Genomic DNA, 18,382 nt, shown 5'->3' on the forward strand with positions numbered 1-18,382 from the left:
TAGATCCGTGGGCGTATCTAGCCACCCCGTTCAGCGCCGGCTCTAGAGAATTGTGACGGGGTGGGGGTGACGGACGGACTGTAGGTGATTGGATAGCCGTTCTTCCTCAGATAAATGTCATATTAAATCCTGTCTCCTCTTCTTCTCTGTCCTTCCAGGACCTGAACGTGGGGGGAGGTCCTCCTCAGAGGAACTGGAAGGGCATCGCCATCGCTCTGCTGGTCATCGTGGGGGTCTGCTCCCTCATCACCATGTCAGTCATCCTGCTCACACCAGGTAACCTACGGCTGTTCACTGTCTGCAAGCAGGGACCCCTTAGCTGAGAGAGACAAGAAGCAGGGACCACTTAGCTGAGAGAGAGATGAAACAGGGACCCCTTAGCTGAGAGGGGAGCGTGTCGATATTGCGTCGTAACATTTGTTCGACGCTGGTGAATGCTAACCTGGTGAAATGCTAACATGCCGATGCTGGTGAATGCTAACCTGGTGAATCTTAACCTGGTGAATGCTACTATGCCAAAACCTAACCCAAAACCTAACCCTAACATCAGTAAAACTATGCCTAAAACCTAACCCTAACCCTAACCCTTAGTCGAACTAACGGGACGTAGAAATATAGAGATTTTACCAGCTTAGAGAGAGAGAGATGAAGCAGGGACCCCTTAGCTGAGAGAGAGATGAAGCAGGGACCCCCTTAGCTGAGAGAGAGATGAAGCAATGACCCCTTAGCTGAGAGAGAGAGAGATGGGACTCCTTAACTGAAAAATGGTTAGATTGAATCACTTGGACTCCTCATGCATAGAAGGAAGCATGAGGTCAGTCCGTTGTCTCCCCAGGTTGGCAGAGGGAGTTTAGCGCCCAGGATTACATTAGATGATTGACACCGGGTGAAAGATTTAAGAATTAAAATTGTTAGATTGACCACCAAATATCCACTCTTTGTCCCATGGCTGCTTTCAAAGCAGTGCTTTTCAAGGAGTATCTTTCCTTCCTGCTCCTTCTGCTAATGCTGTAGGATTCATAATTAAACATCAAACATGTTCAGAGGCAACGTTTGAACAGCTCGATGTTTCCTTCCATACTAATGACCATCATGATCAACGTATGAAGTGTTACCGCGCACATATGCCTGTGCGTGTGTGCCCGTGCATGCGTGCACGTGTGTGTGCGTGTGCGTATGTGTACGCGCGTGAATATATGGATTATTGTAGCACAGTGTGTTTGCAGCTGGATTTTCTCATTTCATGTCTTCATTTCTTTCTGTTACCTTGAGCTCATTTACTCTACTGCCCAAGCCCGAGTTTTCCGAGTTATACACAATGTATTTGCGTGCCAGGCCCGAGTTTCCTGAGCTATTAATCAATTCGATATGATTAAAAACAATCCAAAATCCAATCTCCGCTCCGGGTTTACTAAGTAACCTAGAGACAGTGCTTCTGTTCTGGGCCCGGAAGCGGATCCGGATATGCATATTTGGGGTTCGACACAACAATTTCTCTGTGGCCACTTTCCCCTGCGTTTACTTCCTTGTTACACACAGCAGTATTGCTAGCAGCAATGCTAGCATGGATTAACATGGGGTCTTTTGTAATCACGAACACAATCCGTGCACCATCATGCTCGATGGACATGCGTCCACGTTAAATTGTAAGATAAACCACGGCATATAACGCAAAATAGCGAGAATCGTTTCTCGGGACATTCAAGGAGTTAAGAGCAGTGCGCTGTGCACAGCAGCCCTGTGCTAATGTCCTTTAAAGGACAGGTCCAGACTAAAATAAGAAATAACCTATATACCCTCCCCCCCTTGTAATGATCCCTAATGACTGGCTGTGGGGTCTCTGCAGTGTGGTCCAGGCTAGCCTTAGGAGCAGTTTTGTGTCCCTGCTCTTCCATTAAAACATCTGACCCTGGTCATAATAGAAGTGTTTCTCAGTACAAGAAACAGTCCAGTTGGTGTCTGGCTATGAGCCCAACACATCCTGGCAGTAAGTGTCATAAATATTCTGTCTAATTGACAATCAGTAAGCCTTTCATGATGGAGTACATTGGACGGTATTATGCCTTCAGTATTCTGCACGTGTCACAATGCATAAACAGCTTGGATGCACAAGCACTTAACCCACTTCCCGTTTGTGAAGGGGCTTTCAAAATGAAACAGACAAGCCTAACTCGATCCTAGAACTCGTCGGATGGAGTCTGATGATCGTTTAGCCTCTGGCCGGGGAGCGAGACCATGTTCCCGTTGCTTCTCCCGTAGCCAGAGGATGTTCGGGACAAGACCTTTAGTTTTTGTTCGTCTGTGTACAATTTACAATTTAAGCATTTAGCAAACACTCTTAATCCATAGCAACTTACAATAAGCAAGGTAATACATCAATACATCAACTTCAGTACATCAAATGCATAGAAATAGTAATCTAAGAAAAAGATCGTAGGTAGACCAAGCACCTATTCAGTAAAAAAAAAACATTATATAAAAAAACAAAGAAATGCTATCTAACCTAAGTGTATGGTCATTGAGGGTAGGCAAGTGCTACGGTAAGTGCTATGCATGGGCCAAGGTGGAGTCTGAAGAGGTGAGTCTTCAGACCACGGCGGAAGCTAGGAAGTGAGTCTGTTCTGTTCTGCTGTTCTAAGTGCGACAGGGAGTTTATTCCACAGTTTGGGGGCCATGAGGGCGAATTGTCTAGGACGAGTGAATATTTGTCTTGGGGTTTTTAGCGAGGGTTCTGTCAGCATCCCTGTGTTAGCTGATCTGAGTGAATGGGTGGGGGTGTCTGGTTCGATCAGTTTACGGTTTGATTGGCAACTTGACACAAGTGGCCACAGTGGGTTAGGGTTATTTCACTCTCAAAAAAATGTTTTTGTCGCGTGGCCGTGTTTTTTCAATAACCTTTTTATTTATTGTTTTATAATTATTTGGGAATACTATAATAAATTATTAAAAATAAAAAATAAAAATGTTGAGGGTGGATGAGGAATCAATTACAACTAAATTGGGGAGAAAAGGAGTAAAGACGAACTTTAAAAAATATATCTAGTGAATTTAATTCACGCTTCTCTTTTTGTTTTGATGTTTTTCAGTGGAGAACCAGGCAGGAAGTGACACAAAGTTCACAGTGGAAGATCTCTTCAAGGCTGAGTTCATGGTGCATGACCCCGAGGCCAAATGGGTCAACGGTAAGTAACCACACCCACCTGACAAATACTGCTCTGTCGTATAGTGTTTATTATTTGCACACATTGAGTACATTCTACTCTGTTGTTGAGGTATCAGCTTAGTGTTTCTGACCAGCTGTGAGTGCTGTGGGTGGTTTGTTGTTTTTACCCTGGTCACAGTACTGATATGGTGTTGTTAATTAACCTGGTCACAGTACTGATATGGTGTTGTTACTCTGGTCACAGTGATTAGGGGGCATATTTTCTGCCATGCTAAACCCTAAAACCCTAAACTTCTTTTCCTTTTTTTTATTTTGTATTTTGAAATACTTTAAATAGCCGATTTACATCAACACGTTGTGAGCTTGTAGATCAGCTATTTTAACTATTTAAAATGTTTTTCAAAATACAAAAAAAAGGCAAAGAAGTGTAGGGGTTTAGGGTTTAGCTTGGTAAAAATAGGGCCCATGGTGACCCTGGTCACATTACGGATATGGTGTTTTTTACCCTGGTCACAGTATAACGTACTACTCAAAGGAACTGGTTGCCCAGGATTAGGACCCGCTGCAGTAGTGTCCGATAAGAACTTAACCGAGATGTCAACCCTCATGCTTATGGATAATGGATCTGAGTATCCCTGTACAACGCAGAGATATCTGGGTTGTAAGGCCAGATATCCCGACTCGATACAGAAGGCTATGGGGCCATGGGGTCACTCTGTGAGAGCTGGCTAATGAATGCGATTATAGACTAGGAGTCACGTCGGAGTCGAGCTCCTGCTTGCATCCAAACTCAAAGGGTAAAGGCCACCCTTGATATAGTGCTTGGCTGTGTACTTGTGACATCAGAAACCGACAGACTGATGTCAGCAGATAGATGACTTTGCCGCATATGGAGCCGACTCCATATATGCAGTTATACGTTTTCCGGGTCTACATATGGAGTTGATGAGGTAAGACCAATTACAGAACATCAAGTCAAATTATGAAAGCTTAATAACCTTGCTCATAAAAATGAACTTTTCCACTGGCATATTATAACATCAGATTGTGGTAAGAAAACGGGTCACTTGGAATTCTCCTTTAAAGGTCTGTAACTCTGAGAGTGAACGTGTGCAGGTCCATTTAGTTCCGTTTGGAGATGCTCAGAGTTATGGGGTCCTGTAGAATATATTGGTGTTTGAAACGTTATACCGTTATAACTATTATTGGTGCTTCTGAGTGTGCAGGTTCTACGCGACGTTGAGAGTGTCAGGCTTTTATTGATTCCTTATGTTCCTTATTTACCAAAGTGTGTGTGTGGACTCTGGAGAGCCTTGTCTTGATATCAGCCAGATGCCAAGTGAAGCCATGCATGGATATGTGATTAGAACATGGTAGCTACAATGTAGTGTGAGTATTTCAATTCATTCATTTACTTCTAATCCACTACATCTCAGAGACAAATGGCTCTTGTTGTACTTTTTACTCCGCTACAATTAGTTTAAAAATACTAGTTACCAGTTACTTTGTAGATTTGTATTACTTATTACGAAACATACATAAACCACTTTGAGCCTTATAGGCGATAGACAATATATTACAACACATTGCGTTGTTCACTTGTAGATTGTCTATTTTCAAAATAGCCGATCTACAAGCGAGATAAAAAATAAAATAGAAATAAAAATAATCATCTACGTATTTACACGTGACGAATATTATCACAGGTATCTTGTGCTTACCCAATCTTCAGAAAAAGTCCAGAAAATATATATAATTCTTTCCAAGTCAGACTCTTCACATACTTGAGTTTCAGAACTCGACATAAACAGGCAGTTTCCATCCAAAAATGGTGAAAAATCGCGATTAAAAAAACTGTGATTTCTACCTGTTAGTTTTCAAAGGTATCACTAGTCTGTTGGCTTTAGTCTAATGTAAATCTCAAAGGAAGATGTATTAACAATGATATTTTGTTAAAACTGTGGTGTAATAGTAGCTCTGTATGTCCTCATGGACCACTGGTTCAAGCCAGTTCCAGCAGGGGGCAGTGGACAACAGAGACCATACAGGAAACAAGAGCAGCCTATCAGACAAAATAAATGCTAATTCCGACATTGCATGATGGGATAGATGGCTTAGCAGGAGAACAGAATACTATATCTGAATATGTGAAATTAAATGGTGATTTCTCTGCGTAAGGTTTTTAACTTGACTTCACTTCCATAAGCTGCCGTTTCGAAACTATCCATTCAATCTAATGAACCAATATGTTAATTTGAAGCCCTAACCCTGCTTTCTAAAAGGTCTATTTGTTTGGGGTTGTTCTCTCCTGGCTGTGGTTGCATGCGTGACTTCATGCCAGAGGGGGGGATTGTGGTTGCGTGACTGCCTCCAGCACAGAACAGAACTACGTATAGAAACCAGGCCTTTTCCACTCTCCATCAATATTTCATCCACTGACATATCCCCCCTGCCCCTCAAAAACACCACCTCATCATTCCCCGAGCTGACCTCGGGCAAGAGAGAGAGAGAGAGAGAGAGAGAGAGAGAGAGAGAGAGAGAGAGAGAGAGAGAGAGAGAGAGAGAGAGAGAGAGAGAGAGAGACATTGTGATTGAATGCAGTCAGAAGCGTCAGGTTTATGGGGCCATAGAGGCTTCAGGCTTGGGGATGGATGAGGTGGGATGGGTGGTGTGTGTGTGTGTGTGTGTGTGTGTGTGTGTGTGTGTGTGTGTGTGTGTGTGTGTGTGTGTGTGTGTGTGTGTGTGTGTGTGTGTGTGTGTGTGTGTGTGTGTGTGTGTGTGTGTGTGTGTGTATTTTCTTCGTAAATCAACACCCCCACTTGATGACACAAAAGCATCAAAAGAAGCAGATCCACAAGCAATGCGTTTCGAGCTTGTAGATCTGCTAATTTTGTCGTTTCTGAAAACAGTATCAACAGTTTTTTTTATGGAGATATGAGGTTTCCATCGGACAGAGACGATATCCACACTGTATTCTGGTGGTTGATTTGACTTCACCTCACAAGGAGCCCAATAAACAAACACAGCACACAGCACAAGGTCAGCTCACCTCCACCAGCCCAGGAGAATGTGTGTGAGGTTCGTGGGGGGAAAGTGAACGAAAGCAAACGTTTTTCTCTCTCTCCCAACAGCAACAACATACCTTCAGAAAGAAAAAAGACTGGGTGCTCGGAAGATTAAAAAAGAAAAAGTGTGCTGAAGGTGCTCTTTGGTAGGAAACTGAAGGATCAAAAGAAAAAAAGGAAACCAAGTCACTCTTCTTAAAAGTTAAAAAGCCTTTAATTCATTTTGGCTAAATCATATTTGAAAAAAATAATTAAAAAATGGGATAACCCACATGTTTTCGTCTTTGCAGCCTTCCTCAGGGTATAACCCTCAACAAACAAATCCCCTTTGTACAACAACAAACCTACTGGAGGAGTGACGCGTCCTTGTGTAAAACCATTGAGAAAACAGACAGGTTTTGCAAGAGATACAATTAAGCTACCATATGGGTCTATGGAAAGGGGCACAAAAATAAGCTGCAGGTCTGTCAGACTTTATTGTCTAACGTTGTTTTAGACTCTTGACATGTTCATGTCAAGGACCCATGTATTTCATGTAGGTACATTTACCCATCGTAAATATTAGGAGCAGTAGCTTCTATTTATACATTTACATACATTTACCGACCGTCGATTTTGTAACCAATTTTTTCACCCAGTGCCAATAACCTAATCCTGGGCGCTGCTCTCCCTCTGCCAACCTGGGGAGAGCCCCGAACTGAGCTCATGCTTCCTTCAATGCATGAGGAGTGAGCAGGCCGCTTCTTTGACAGGGGGAGCTTCCCCGGTTGGACATAGCGCGTGGAAGGAAGATGTTATTCCAACCAGTTCCTTTCCCCTCCATCAGGCTGACCAGGTAGAGGCAGTATAGAGACCAGGATTAAAGCATGCTTTTTTGTGAGGGTACTTACCCTAGGAGACACAGGGAGAACATGCAAACTCCACACAGAAAGGCCCTTTCGCCAACCCCACCTAGGGTGTGGGCACTGATGACGCGGAGGAGAGAACACGCCCCCAGTGTCCCCGGCAGGGCATCGACCTTCTAGCTGTGAGGCGACAGCATACCACCTGTGCCACCGTGGCCCTGTTTTATACATTTATCATCCTAACTACTAGATCAGCACGGGAAGAGAGACACTCTAGGGTGATTTATACTTAGATTAGATCAGATTAGATTAGATGTCCTCTTCTATTCACAAGGGAGAATCATTTTGTTCAGGGTCAATACAGACCAGACGATAGTTGGAATATATACACCACAGCTAGAAGACAATAAAAACTATAATTCTCATGTTATCTGATTTTTTAAAAGGTTTATAAACGAAAAGCAATGCATGTGTCTGAGCCTGATCAGTGCATAATCTTCTCTTGTCGGGTGGGAACCTCATATGTACAAAACTGTTACTTTTCAGGATTCAAATTAAAATATATATAAAAAGTAGCAGATCTAAAAGCTTGAGTTTGAGCTTGCAGATCTGCTACTTTTGATGCGTTGGTGTGTCACTGTAGAATGATCAAGTAGGGCGTCAATTTACGAAGAAAAAGGAGGCCTCTCTATATGGCAGATGTAGAATCTGCAAAGGATCTGATTTTATATAACCGCATATTGTTACGGGGAAAACCTTGAATGTCCAAATGTGTTCCTTTTTTTAAGTATTTAACATGAAAATATCCGATCTACAAGCGCACAACACGTCGTAGATGGAATGTTTGTCTTGCAGGTCTAAAGCTTCCCAGTAGAAAGTGAAGGAGAGATAAAAACAGACATTAACACCATGACCTACGTCAAGTTGGTGCTTTCACTGATTACGCTTTTGTAATCTCCTAGGTTGCTGACATGGATAAAAACGTAAAGTCATACCAAAATGTTTCTCTCCGTCCGGCTCAATGTTATCAGATTTATAAAAACCAGTAAGACTCCCTAATCGGGAGATAAGCGACCGTCAGGTCGCATGTAAAAATTGTCCTGATGGTGACGCTAAATGGGACAGATCCATGTTGATGACATGACTCTAGACATACTGTGTACCGCTTTGCGTGATTTTAGGGCAAAATCTGATCTCGGATTCTTTTCCCCCTCTTGCGCCTCCCCGAGTCTGTTTGACAAAATTATATCTCCCCAAGGCAAAATAACGCTATCCAGGTCCAGAACAATGCGATGTTAATATGAGAATTAACCGTGAAGCCGTTACGCATAACCGTTTTTTTTTTTTTTTTTTGCGAACGGCCAACCGGCTAACCGTTGACATCCCTATTTGTAACAGAGTCGGCTATTTCCGCATTGTGGTATTGACACTTTAACATTTGAGTACTTCTTCATCCACTGTTCTTCGTTTCCCTCCAGGAACACAACAGTGAAACCGAGACACAGACATGCCCAGAGGAAAGCAGAATCCATGATTGAGCCCTCATCTATTGCTCTTTTGTTTCTCAAGCCACAAATGAGATCAAGGTGATACAAAAAGGAGATCTCAGGTATTGCTCCTGTTTCTCCTCTATTTCTGGGGAGCAACATGCCTCAGATGGAAGCTCTGATGAGCTATACAGGAGAGCTCAATAATGTCTCAAATATTGCTCAATTCATCTGGATTGTTGCGTCTCAAACTTAGCTCCAAGTGATATAAAAATAGCTTTCAATATAATCTCATTTAAAGCTCAATTAAGGCTTTTTGTTACATCTCAGGTCTGTCTCAGAATGACCACTGTTGAGCTGTAAAAGAGCTCTCAAGATTATCTCATTTAAGTCACATTAAAGACTCAGATTGGCCAGTATATAGCTATAAACGATGCAGTCTTCAATCATTCTCATTTGATCATGCATTTGTGTTTAATGCTCATTTTAATTCACTTGCTTTATTTATAGCATATTCAGAAAATGTCTTAAGTATATATCATTCTAGCTAGTACAAGCTCTCGAATGATACCAACAATTAGATAAATTATGTCTCAATTTTATCACATACAGAACCAATCTCATGCCAATTTAAGAATGTTAAAAGCAATGTATCAGATAGTTTATTAAGATAAAGTATAGAACTTACAGAAACGTTATCTAATGAAAACTAAGGGTCTGCATCAATAGAATGCTAATTTGGGGGATAACCATTATAAGTTAGTTAAATTTTAAGATATTATTACTACTACATGAGTTTCAACAATTTATGCAGCATGACTAAAACTTCAACTTTGCCCTACATTTGTCACATGCCTTTTATAGCGCCACCAGCAGGCCAACTTACGTAATACATATTTTCTTATATTACTCCTTCAAATTTCACACAAATCGCTAGTCATGTGATCAAGACTGATCAGTTAGATCTTTCTTAGTCTTATCCCGTCACGTAAAAATGCTTTAGTCGATTTCTAACCCTTCTAAAAGAGCTAGCTCGGGTTCTAGGGGACGCACAGACACATGGCAAAAAGATTCTTGATCAGCTCGCTGAGACGAACGCGTTGATGTATGACCCCTAGAGGGCTAACCCTAATTCTAACTTTAGGGGCCGTTCTCTCGGCACAGGAGTGTCGTATAGAGGAGTTACACACACACACACACACACACACACACACACACATACACATGTTCGTCTCTGCGAGCTGAACACGCCAGTATAAGGTTCATCCCACACAGACACTCCTGTGAGGAGATAGCTTTCTCTGGCCTGGCATTCAATGTGCTCTAACGTTTATAGACTCTATGACCCTTAGTCAAATTGGAGATCCCAGGGAAGAAAGGTCGTAGGAGGATAACCAAGACATCCACACGTTCGTCTCGGAGAGCTCTACAACATATCTCGGAACCAAGGTCTGATGTCGCATCGTCTTTGACTTATAACGCGAAATAGCTGACCCTAGGGTTAGCTATTTCGTGTTATAAGTCCGAAACCATCATGTGTCAAGGGCGCATCTTTTAGTATGTTGAATAGCTCACCGAGACGAACACGTGGAGGTGTGTTTTATTTCTGTGCGACATTCCTAGGATTAAACTAGGGTTAGCCTCCTTTGAATTACTATAAAATCACAATAGGATATTAGGGTTACTGAATGTCGACCTGAGGCTTAAAATGACATGCAGACATGAGAAAAAAATATATCGGAGCACCTACCAACTCGTAATACCCAAAACACACCAGGAAGTGGCAGTTTTGAGACACTTCCTGTTTGCGCATTGGAATAAAACCTGCATATTCTGACTCAGCGCATGTGATTTAGGGGGGGTAGCCAGAATCCTGGAGCAGAACAATACCAGTAAGACTCCCTAACCAGGAGATAAGCACATGTATGATCGGCTACTTTTGACTTTTTGGCAGTGGCGCCAGGGGGTCCCTGGGGGTCCCTGGAGCTCCAGGGGTCTCTGGAGGGGTGGAGCTTGTGGATTGGCAGGCAAGGAGTGTGTGTGCAAAGTTTGGCATGGATAGGGGCAACGGTTGTGGAGAAGGGCAAAAGTGTGGTGTGCCGTGATGTGGACGGACGGACGGACAGACGGACAGACGGACAGGCAGACAGACTGCCAGTGAAGGTTTTGATAGTAACTGCGACCTAACGGTCGCAAAAATGGCCTCTCAAAAATGTTACCAATGCCATTGTAAGCTTGTAGATCTGCTCTTTTCAAAGATTCTGCATAATGAGTACTTTCTACTTTTGCACTTTAAATACATTTTCATACCAACAGTTTTGTACTTTAAGTAAATTTAGAATGATTTGTTACAGAGTATTTCTACATGCAGTATTGACAAAAATAGTATTTTTTCCAATGATGTATAGGCCTAACACTTTATAGTATGTTTATTATAATTATAATAGTTATAACTGAGATACCTTGTAGGGTAGGGAAGGGGGCTACAACATATATTGTATATTTATGTATAAAATTGTGTAAAATCACATTGTGCATTCAATACTGCTATAATAATAATGCTATTAAAATATATTTTTTTTCTTTTTTTTCTTTCTTAAAATAAATTATATATTTATATATATCCTATATATTTCCCCCCCCCTTTTTTAGGGGACCCCCTGCAGTATCCCCGCGGACCCCCTAGGGGTCGCGGACCCCCTGTTGAAGACCCCTGATCTGATCTGATCAGATCTAATCTTTAGATAAGTGTACAGTAGTTCATGAAAAACAATGCATTATTGCTTCAGCAGCAGTCAGTCAAAGGGTTAATTGCCCAAACAACAACTGGGAAGGATGAGAACAGTGACATCACATATTGCTTTGATCTAGCAGGAAACAGAGCTCTGTAGGAGGCGGGGCATATCCTTATTATTATACTTTCTCAGAGGAAACATTTGCTGCTCATTTGCTGCTCATCTATTGCTCCTCAAGACAGAGAGGAGCTATTGGAACGACTTGGAACTGGTTTGAACCAGTCTGGGCTGGCTGCCATTTTGAACCTCAGTCAGTCAGTGCTGAAGAGAAGAACAACCAGGAGTTATATGCTCTCATGGACTTTATCCTTTTTAGGTAGGTGAAACAACATAGCCACTGGATAAAGTAACCTACATGTACTGTATGTTACTTAAGAATGTTGTCTGCAGTGTTTTTGTACAAAGTGTGTATTTTTCTGAAAGGTTCATCCAACCAGTACAACTAAGCTAATGCTAACGCTAGCTAATGCTAACACTAGCTGATGCTAACGTTTTTACAGTAGACTACATCCTAATGGAACTGAATGTTCAAAATGTGTAAGATAAGCTTCCATTTTGATAGAAGTGGACGTTTTTTTATTTTGTATTAACAGAAGGTGCTTTGCTGTGTATTTGTGCACAGCTTGCAGCCTGTTGTGTGGTATTGTGGCTAACAGAGCCAAAGTTAGCTAGCAGCTGTTCAATACTGTGTGTGTGTGTGTGTGTGTGTGTGTGTGTGTGTGTGTGTGTGTGTGTGTGTGTGTGTGTGTGTGTGTGTGTGTGTGTGTGTGTGTGTGTGTGTGTGTGTGTGTGTGTGTGTGTGGTATTTGTGGCTAATGTTAGCTAGCAATGGTAGTAGAGTATACAAATGGAACCAAATTAACCCTAACAGGTCCATCTGGTTCCATTTGTACAGTTCTAGGGGAGTTATGGATGATGGGGGATCATGGCCATATGCATACTAAAAACAGGGGGTCCTTTAAATAAAAAAACAGTTTGAGAACCAGTTCTTAACTAGAAATACTGTTCATACAAAACAGTGTGGGCTCATATGGGCACAAATATATACCCCTGTGCCCTTAGCCTCATTGGCTAAGGGCCCTGCCTTTGTACTGTTGGTATTTTTTATTTATTTTATATTTTTGAGGAGAATATCCTTGGTCTATCCTATGAAGTTTTGGTATAATATACTGGTCTCAAGCCCACTTGTTGTTATTTATATCCTGTGGCACTTGTTGGTGGTGATGTCACCAAGAACACTGCTTCTCATAATTAATGTAATCAGTGATCCTGTTGACTGTTAACCACTTAAGCCCCCCAAATAATCATATTTGAACTGGGGACCCCCCAAAATAGTCATATTTGAACTGGGGACCCTCCACCCTGACAAGCACTTGGAATGCAGTGAGCTTGTAGATCTGTTATTTTCACAATTGTTGCCTCTTATATCATTTGACAATTTGGGCAACGTTTGACCAGTTTTTATATAATTTGTTTACTTTTAATGTTATAACGGTCTTTTCTTTCCTTTGTTCCCCTGTTCTTTTGAGGTATTAGAAATGTGGTTCTCAACCTTTGGGTCGGGACCCCCAGGGGCGTCCCTAAATTATTTTGGGGGGTCCCCTGATGATTGGCTAATCATTGTTTTCTCAACAGTAAACAAACCAACAAACTTTAAGTGTATAGAGGGTATTTGCACATTTCTAAAGTGACAATTTAAGGACTTTTTAATACCTCTAAAATGACAGACTAAACATTGGGCCAAATGATCAAATATTAGACTCAGAGATTGTGAAAATAGAAGATCTACATGCTCACAAAGCCTCGCAATGCGAGGCGTTGTGAGCATGTAGATCTGCTAGACTTTCACAATAGAACAGTGTTATACAAAATGTACTGTCCCAACTCTTAGTGCTCGTCAGGGTGGGGGGTCCCCAGTTAAAATATGATTATTTTTGGGGTTGCGGCCTGAAAAGTTTGAGAACAACTGCAGTACGTGACAGCAGAGTTAGTACCAGATGCTAAATAAGTAGGCTACTGGCAGCAGTGCGCAAAAGCACTTCATGTTGTTTGATCCGGCACGCAATATTTATTTATAATATCTCTTTTACATTACTCTTAACACAAATGATCCCCTCTTGCTAATCACATGTTATTATAATCACTCCTGTTATGTCAACATGCTAGATTCAGTGAGGCTCACTGAAACTAGCCTTTCTCAGCTCCAGTGCAGACAATGGGGACTGATGACACCACCATTTTGCAGCCGTGTCCTGCCCAAAGGAACAGAGCTGACCTGACTCATCTCGCTCAGGTAAGATTTGCAGATGACTGTTTGAAATGGAGATCAAGATGGTGATTCTGATAAAGGGGGCAGCAGGGGGGTAAATGGCAAAGTACAATTGCGGATAAGTATGGGGGGCATGGTTTACATTTGTGCTACTGTAAATATATTTGGCCACCAAATCCCTGTCCCCCCCTTTTCCCCCCTCCCACTTAGATGATTGAAAACATTCTGATGGCCAAACCTGGAGGAGAGAGGATCATTACAGAGTGTCAGAATCCCCTGTCAAAACCCAGTGTTGTGAGGCCATCGCACTGATGAACCATACAACTGATGAAGCAATCGTCGAGGAGAAGATGAAACACACCTTCACCCATCGCCAAGCAATGGTTCATGACCCAGTGAAGTCCTCTGAAATATTCACCACCTTTCCAAGATTTCTTGACATTGCGGGAATGGTATGTATTGCCTTAAAGTCGAACTGAAATGAAAAATGACTTTAAACAGATCACAGCCCTGGTCATAAGGTGAACCTATTAAAAATGTATGCCATGTTGTCGTCTGTATTCCATCTTGTCTGCAGATGGAGCAGAATTTCAGTCTGATGTTTGGTGATGACATCGCTGCATCGCTGCCCCTTTTCCAAGTTCCTGGAAAAGGGGCCTACTCGCTACAGGCAGAAAGTCCTTGAACAAAGCCATGGCCTCACCCAGACAGGCGACCTTGAAGATCTGCTTCATAAAGCTGAATCCCAACAGGACAACTGGAAAATGGTATGCTGGAATTAAATGACTAATACTAATGGAAGAGGGAATTGGTTTCGAAACCAAAATGAAGAGATTTTAGTAAAAATGTCTGGGTTTTTTCCTCTCCCTTGTATTTTCAGGATGGGACAGTGAGATGTCCTCCATCTTGCCTTATCCACCTCATGCCACCCTCACCTCAAGGCCGCAACAAGAGACCAGGGAAGCTCTCAGCCCGACAAGCCATTGACCACCTTGTGAAGTTCATCTAGGTAAGGTTATAGTTCAATTAAAGTTTAAGATGGCTCACTGTTCTGTCCCTAATAGTCACCCTTAAAACTATACTTTTGTGAAATCATGCGATAACCATGCTCATCTGTAATCAGCGACTGCCCTGTGATAATTGTCTGCTTTCGCCCCCCACAGATCTATCCCCATCAGCCTGAGATACACCGATATGAATATGTTTATTTATTTTACATTTAGCAGAATAAAGATAAGGCAGAATGTTGTTGGTTGCATTTTGTGGCAAGAAGTGATTCTGGTGGCTATCTCATAAAGTTGGGGCTCTAAACTGCAAACATATTAATTGTAATAACATGACTAATGAAGTTCTCTTGTCACAGACTGGGACCAGTGTCGAGGGGCATCTGGACAGCATCACGAGAGTCGTCAACCCTATCTACTGGCTGTGGGGACCCAGAGGTGTACCATACACAAATACTTCATTGTGATTGACAAACGTGCAATCCCGTGTAAGTCACCAGACTCCCTTGCCTCTTTCGACACGCTTTTTAAAAATCATTTCGTCTTCGCTACCTCGTACAACCGGGATCTGGCTAATGTCTACCACTTCTTGCAAAGTGCTGTTTACCAGATAGATGCTGCTACCACCAAGGTCAATCCCAGGGTCAAATAAATGAGAGCTCGGATGCTGCACTGATTATTATTTTTATTTTGTTTTTATTTATTTAATACTTTTGAGATTATATTGTCTCCTACCGGTTGGGTCCCCTACCAGAGACTCCCGGCTCTTGATTCTGCACTGATTTATGATACTTTTGAGATGGTTTTGAGGGTTCTGATGCTAAACTGAGAAGATTTATTTTGAGGGCTCTGATGCTGCACTGAATTTTAATACTGAAAAGTATATTGTTATCTGAGTGCTCTGATGATGCACTGATTTGATACTGAGATGTTTTGTTTTATTTGTAAAGTCCCTCAGGCCAATGCCAACTCACTAACAACGCACTTGAAGTTAATCCACAGACTTTGTTCAGGAAAGACACTTTGTCTTAAATGCGGTCAGCCTGGTTGTTCTAATTTCTTTGGTACTTTATCTTAATAAAGCACACAAACCTTGTGATTATCCTGTTGAAAGCCCCTCTAAAACTGAAGGTTTAGCTGGAAGTTTTGTTGATGACTTTACATCAAACAGTGCCCCTTCTGGGTCCTTCTTAATAAGAGTCTTGTAGATAGCTGCGCTGCAACAGTCGCTGAACAGTGGCAGGTGTAGGCCGAAACGATCATTAACTCTTTGGTTATTTCAATGGAAGAGATTGTGTCTCAGGGTTTAATGTAACATTGTATCTTTTATTTTCCCCCACTGACTGAGAGAAGGTTCGAACGACATCACTGGCGTGGGGAAAACATGTTGACTGTGCTTATATAGCTAATTTCATCTTCCCTGTCTGCAGACTATGTCTTACGGTATGGCACCGAAGCTGGATGGAAGGCGGTGTCCGTGGAAACACTGGTCGCACAACGCAGAGGCGATTCACAGGAAGGGTAAGAACAGCCTGCTCTTCCTGAGAAGACGGGATCGTTTGGCGTGTGCAACAGGATGCTACAGATGTTCTACCAATCTGGTATGGCAAGTGGAGCAGTTTTCTTTGGAATAACGTGCTGGGGAGGAACAACTGAGCGGGTGACACCTTCAACCTCAACAGACTGGTGAGGAAGGCGGACACCGTTGTTGGGTTCTCCTTGCAGGGGTGGAGGAATTGGCCAGGGTGCAGGAAACTTAATACAATCTTTAAGAACTCCCACCCGAGATCCTCGGATACTGGAGTAAGAGACAGAGGAACAGATAGATTCATCTACCCAGGACGGAGACGTGAGAGACTGGTAGTCCTTCGTGAATGTTGTCCTCACATTATACAATGAAACACAACGGTCGTTTGGTAAGGACAACTGTAACTTATAACTGGAATAGTTATCACTGACTGTTTGTTCCTGTCCGGTTTTGCTGGGAGTACATGTCACTTCTGCTTTTTGCACTGACCAATGGGCACTTTGCACTCTTAAGTGAACTTTTAAGCTGTGCGCATTTAATTAGTTAAGTATTATTGCATGTGTTTTTTTTTGCATGTATTTGACTTAAGTAGCAGTGACTGTTTTGGTCACATTGATTTGATTAGGGTCACTTTCTTGTTTGGCACTGCATTCATGAGTAGTAAGGGGAGGAACTGTGATGTTTGTTTTTATTTTATTTGGAATAAAAGACCACTTTGGTCGTAGTTTGGGTTGTTGTATAACTAAAATGTATTGTTTTCTTGGCCACCTTAGAGTTACATCATGGCAAGGTAAATACACAACCCAAACCTTTTCCAAAGTAGTCTTTTAAAAGACTACTGTTAAAAGCACTTCATCTTCAGCCACCTTACAGAAAATAAAGTTTTATTGAAGGAAATTAAATAAAGTTTTATTGAAGGAAATTATTGTATTGTTTTTATATCAAAATATCTGCATGTATACTGTATCTCATTTACAGCTCCAAGTGAGAAAAAAAGGTTCTGGGTAATTAAATCTCAATTATTGCTCATTAATGGCTCAAAGTAAGAATCTTGGGTCACAGTTAAGAGACTTAAATGAGCCATCAGAGAGCTCTCACCTATGTCTCATTTATTGCTCCTATCATCTCAAATAAAGCTACTCAATTATTTCTCATATTTGGCTCAATATGAGAGTAATATAGGATACACTAATGAGTCAATAGAGAGTGCTCCCCTACATCTCGTCTCTCACTCCCTGTAATCTCAGAATAAGATACTCAAATTCTTCTCAAACATGGCTCCAAATGAGAAGCTCCTTAAAGATCCTAAAGCACCTTTAGGATCTACAAGGAGCTTCAAGGAGAGCAATATCTGATCTTCTAATGAAGCACACATGAGAAACAAAAGTGTGGCTCCCTTACGTCTCATGAGCAACTGAAAAGCTTTAAATGAGAAGCAGATTTTTCCTCTGGGTGATTCCAATCGTTCTTCCTTCTCTAAACCTGTAGGTTCAAGGACAACTCAGCCCTAAATAACATCTTGGCTTGTTTTCCTATTTATATTGATCCCGCTTTTACACCATTTGTTGCGGTCAAAAGTGATAATTCTTTTTCATGAATGTGTTACTAGTTGACCTTACAAACACATCCATGCCTTGGTTTTCCCACACAAACCGCCACAGTCTCATAAACCATGTTTTGGGGTGAGAATTCGGCACAGCTGCTAATCAAAGTGAATGTACTGGCCAATCTCAGCGAGTCTTTTCCGGGTCTTGGCAAAACACATAACAGCATAACGTTTAGCAGGGTGTGGCGGCTTGTGTGTGACAACGATGGCATGGACGCTAGTGTAATGACAACTAATAAGACATTGATAAAAGAAGAAAAAACACTTAACCACAACAAATAGTCTAAAAGCCAGGCTGGTCTCCACTCTAAGCTAAGAGGGCTGCTGGATTCTGCTGGGGAAACTGGACAACAGGGGCATTTCTGCCTAATTGACCCCATGGACATTGGTCATTTGGTATCAATATAATTAGGAAAATGAGTCCAGATGTTATTTAGGGTGGACTTGTCCTTTAAGTCTACTTCACTTTGAACAAATGTCTCAGTCAACAACAACTCCTGGTTTCTCCTTTTGAATACTCCCAGAGTAAAGCAGTGGTGTAAAGTAACTAAGAACATTTACTCAAGTACTGTTACTTAAGTATTTTTTTTTCCTTCAAACTGGAGTATTTCCAGTTTTCA

At 41.8% G+C, this 18,382-nt stretch overlaps 1 protein-coding gene and 1 long non-coding RNA gene across 2 annotated transcripts in view; both read left to right on the plus strand.

Moving 5' to 3' along the window:
• Positions 1 to 18,382, plus strand: part of dpp10 (dipeptidyl peptidase like 10) — a gene marked incomplete at both ends in the record, with an annotated part of 261,000 nt that overhangs the window by 164,123 nt on the left and 78,495 nt on the right. Inside the window, 2 exons of the mRNA XM_080752963.1 lie at positions 159 to 276; positions 3,087 to 3,182. Coding sequence (XP_080609089.1) covers positions 159 to 276; positions 3,087 to 3,182 — 214 coding nt within the window. The remainder of the gene's footprint in view (positions 1 to 158; positions 277 to 3,086; positions 3,183 to 18,382) is intronic.
• Positions 13,371 to 15,398, plus strand: LOC308307697. Its single transcript, XR_013963229.1, has 3 exons — positions 13,371 to 13,648; positions 13,835 to 14,391; positions 14,505 to 15,398. It is a non-coding gene; the product is annotated as an uncharacterized lncRNA (long non-coding RNA).

Source organism: Nannobrachium achirus (assembly GCF_963921795.1).
Source record: "Nannobrachium achirus genome assembly, chromosome: 22".
Lineage (NCBI taxonomy): Eukaryota > Metazoa > Chordata > Actinopteri > Myctophiformes > Myctophidae > Nannobrachium > Nannobrachium achirus.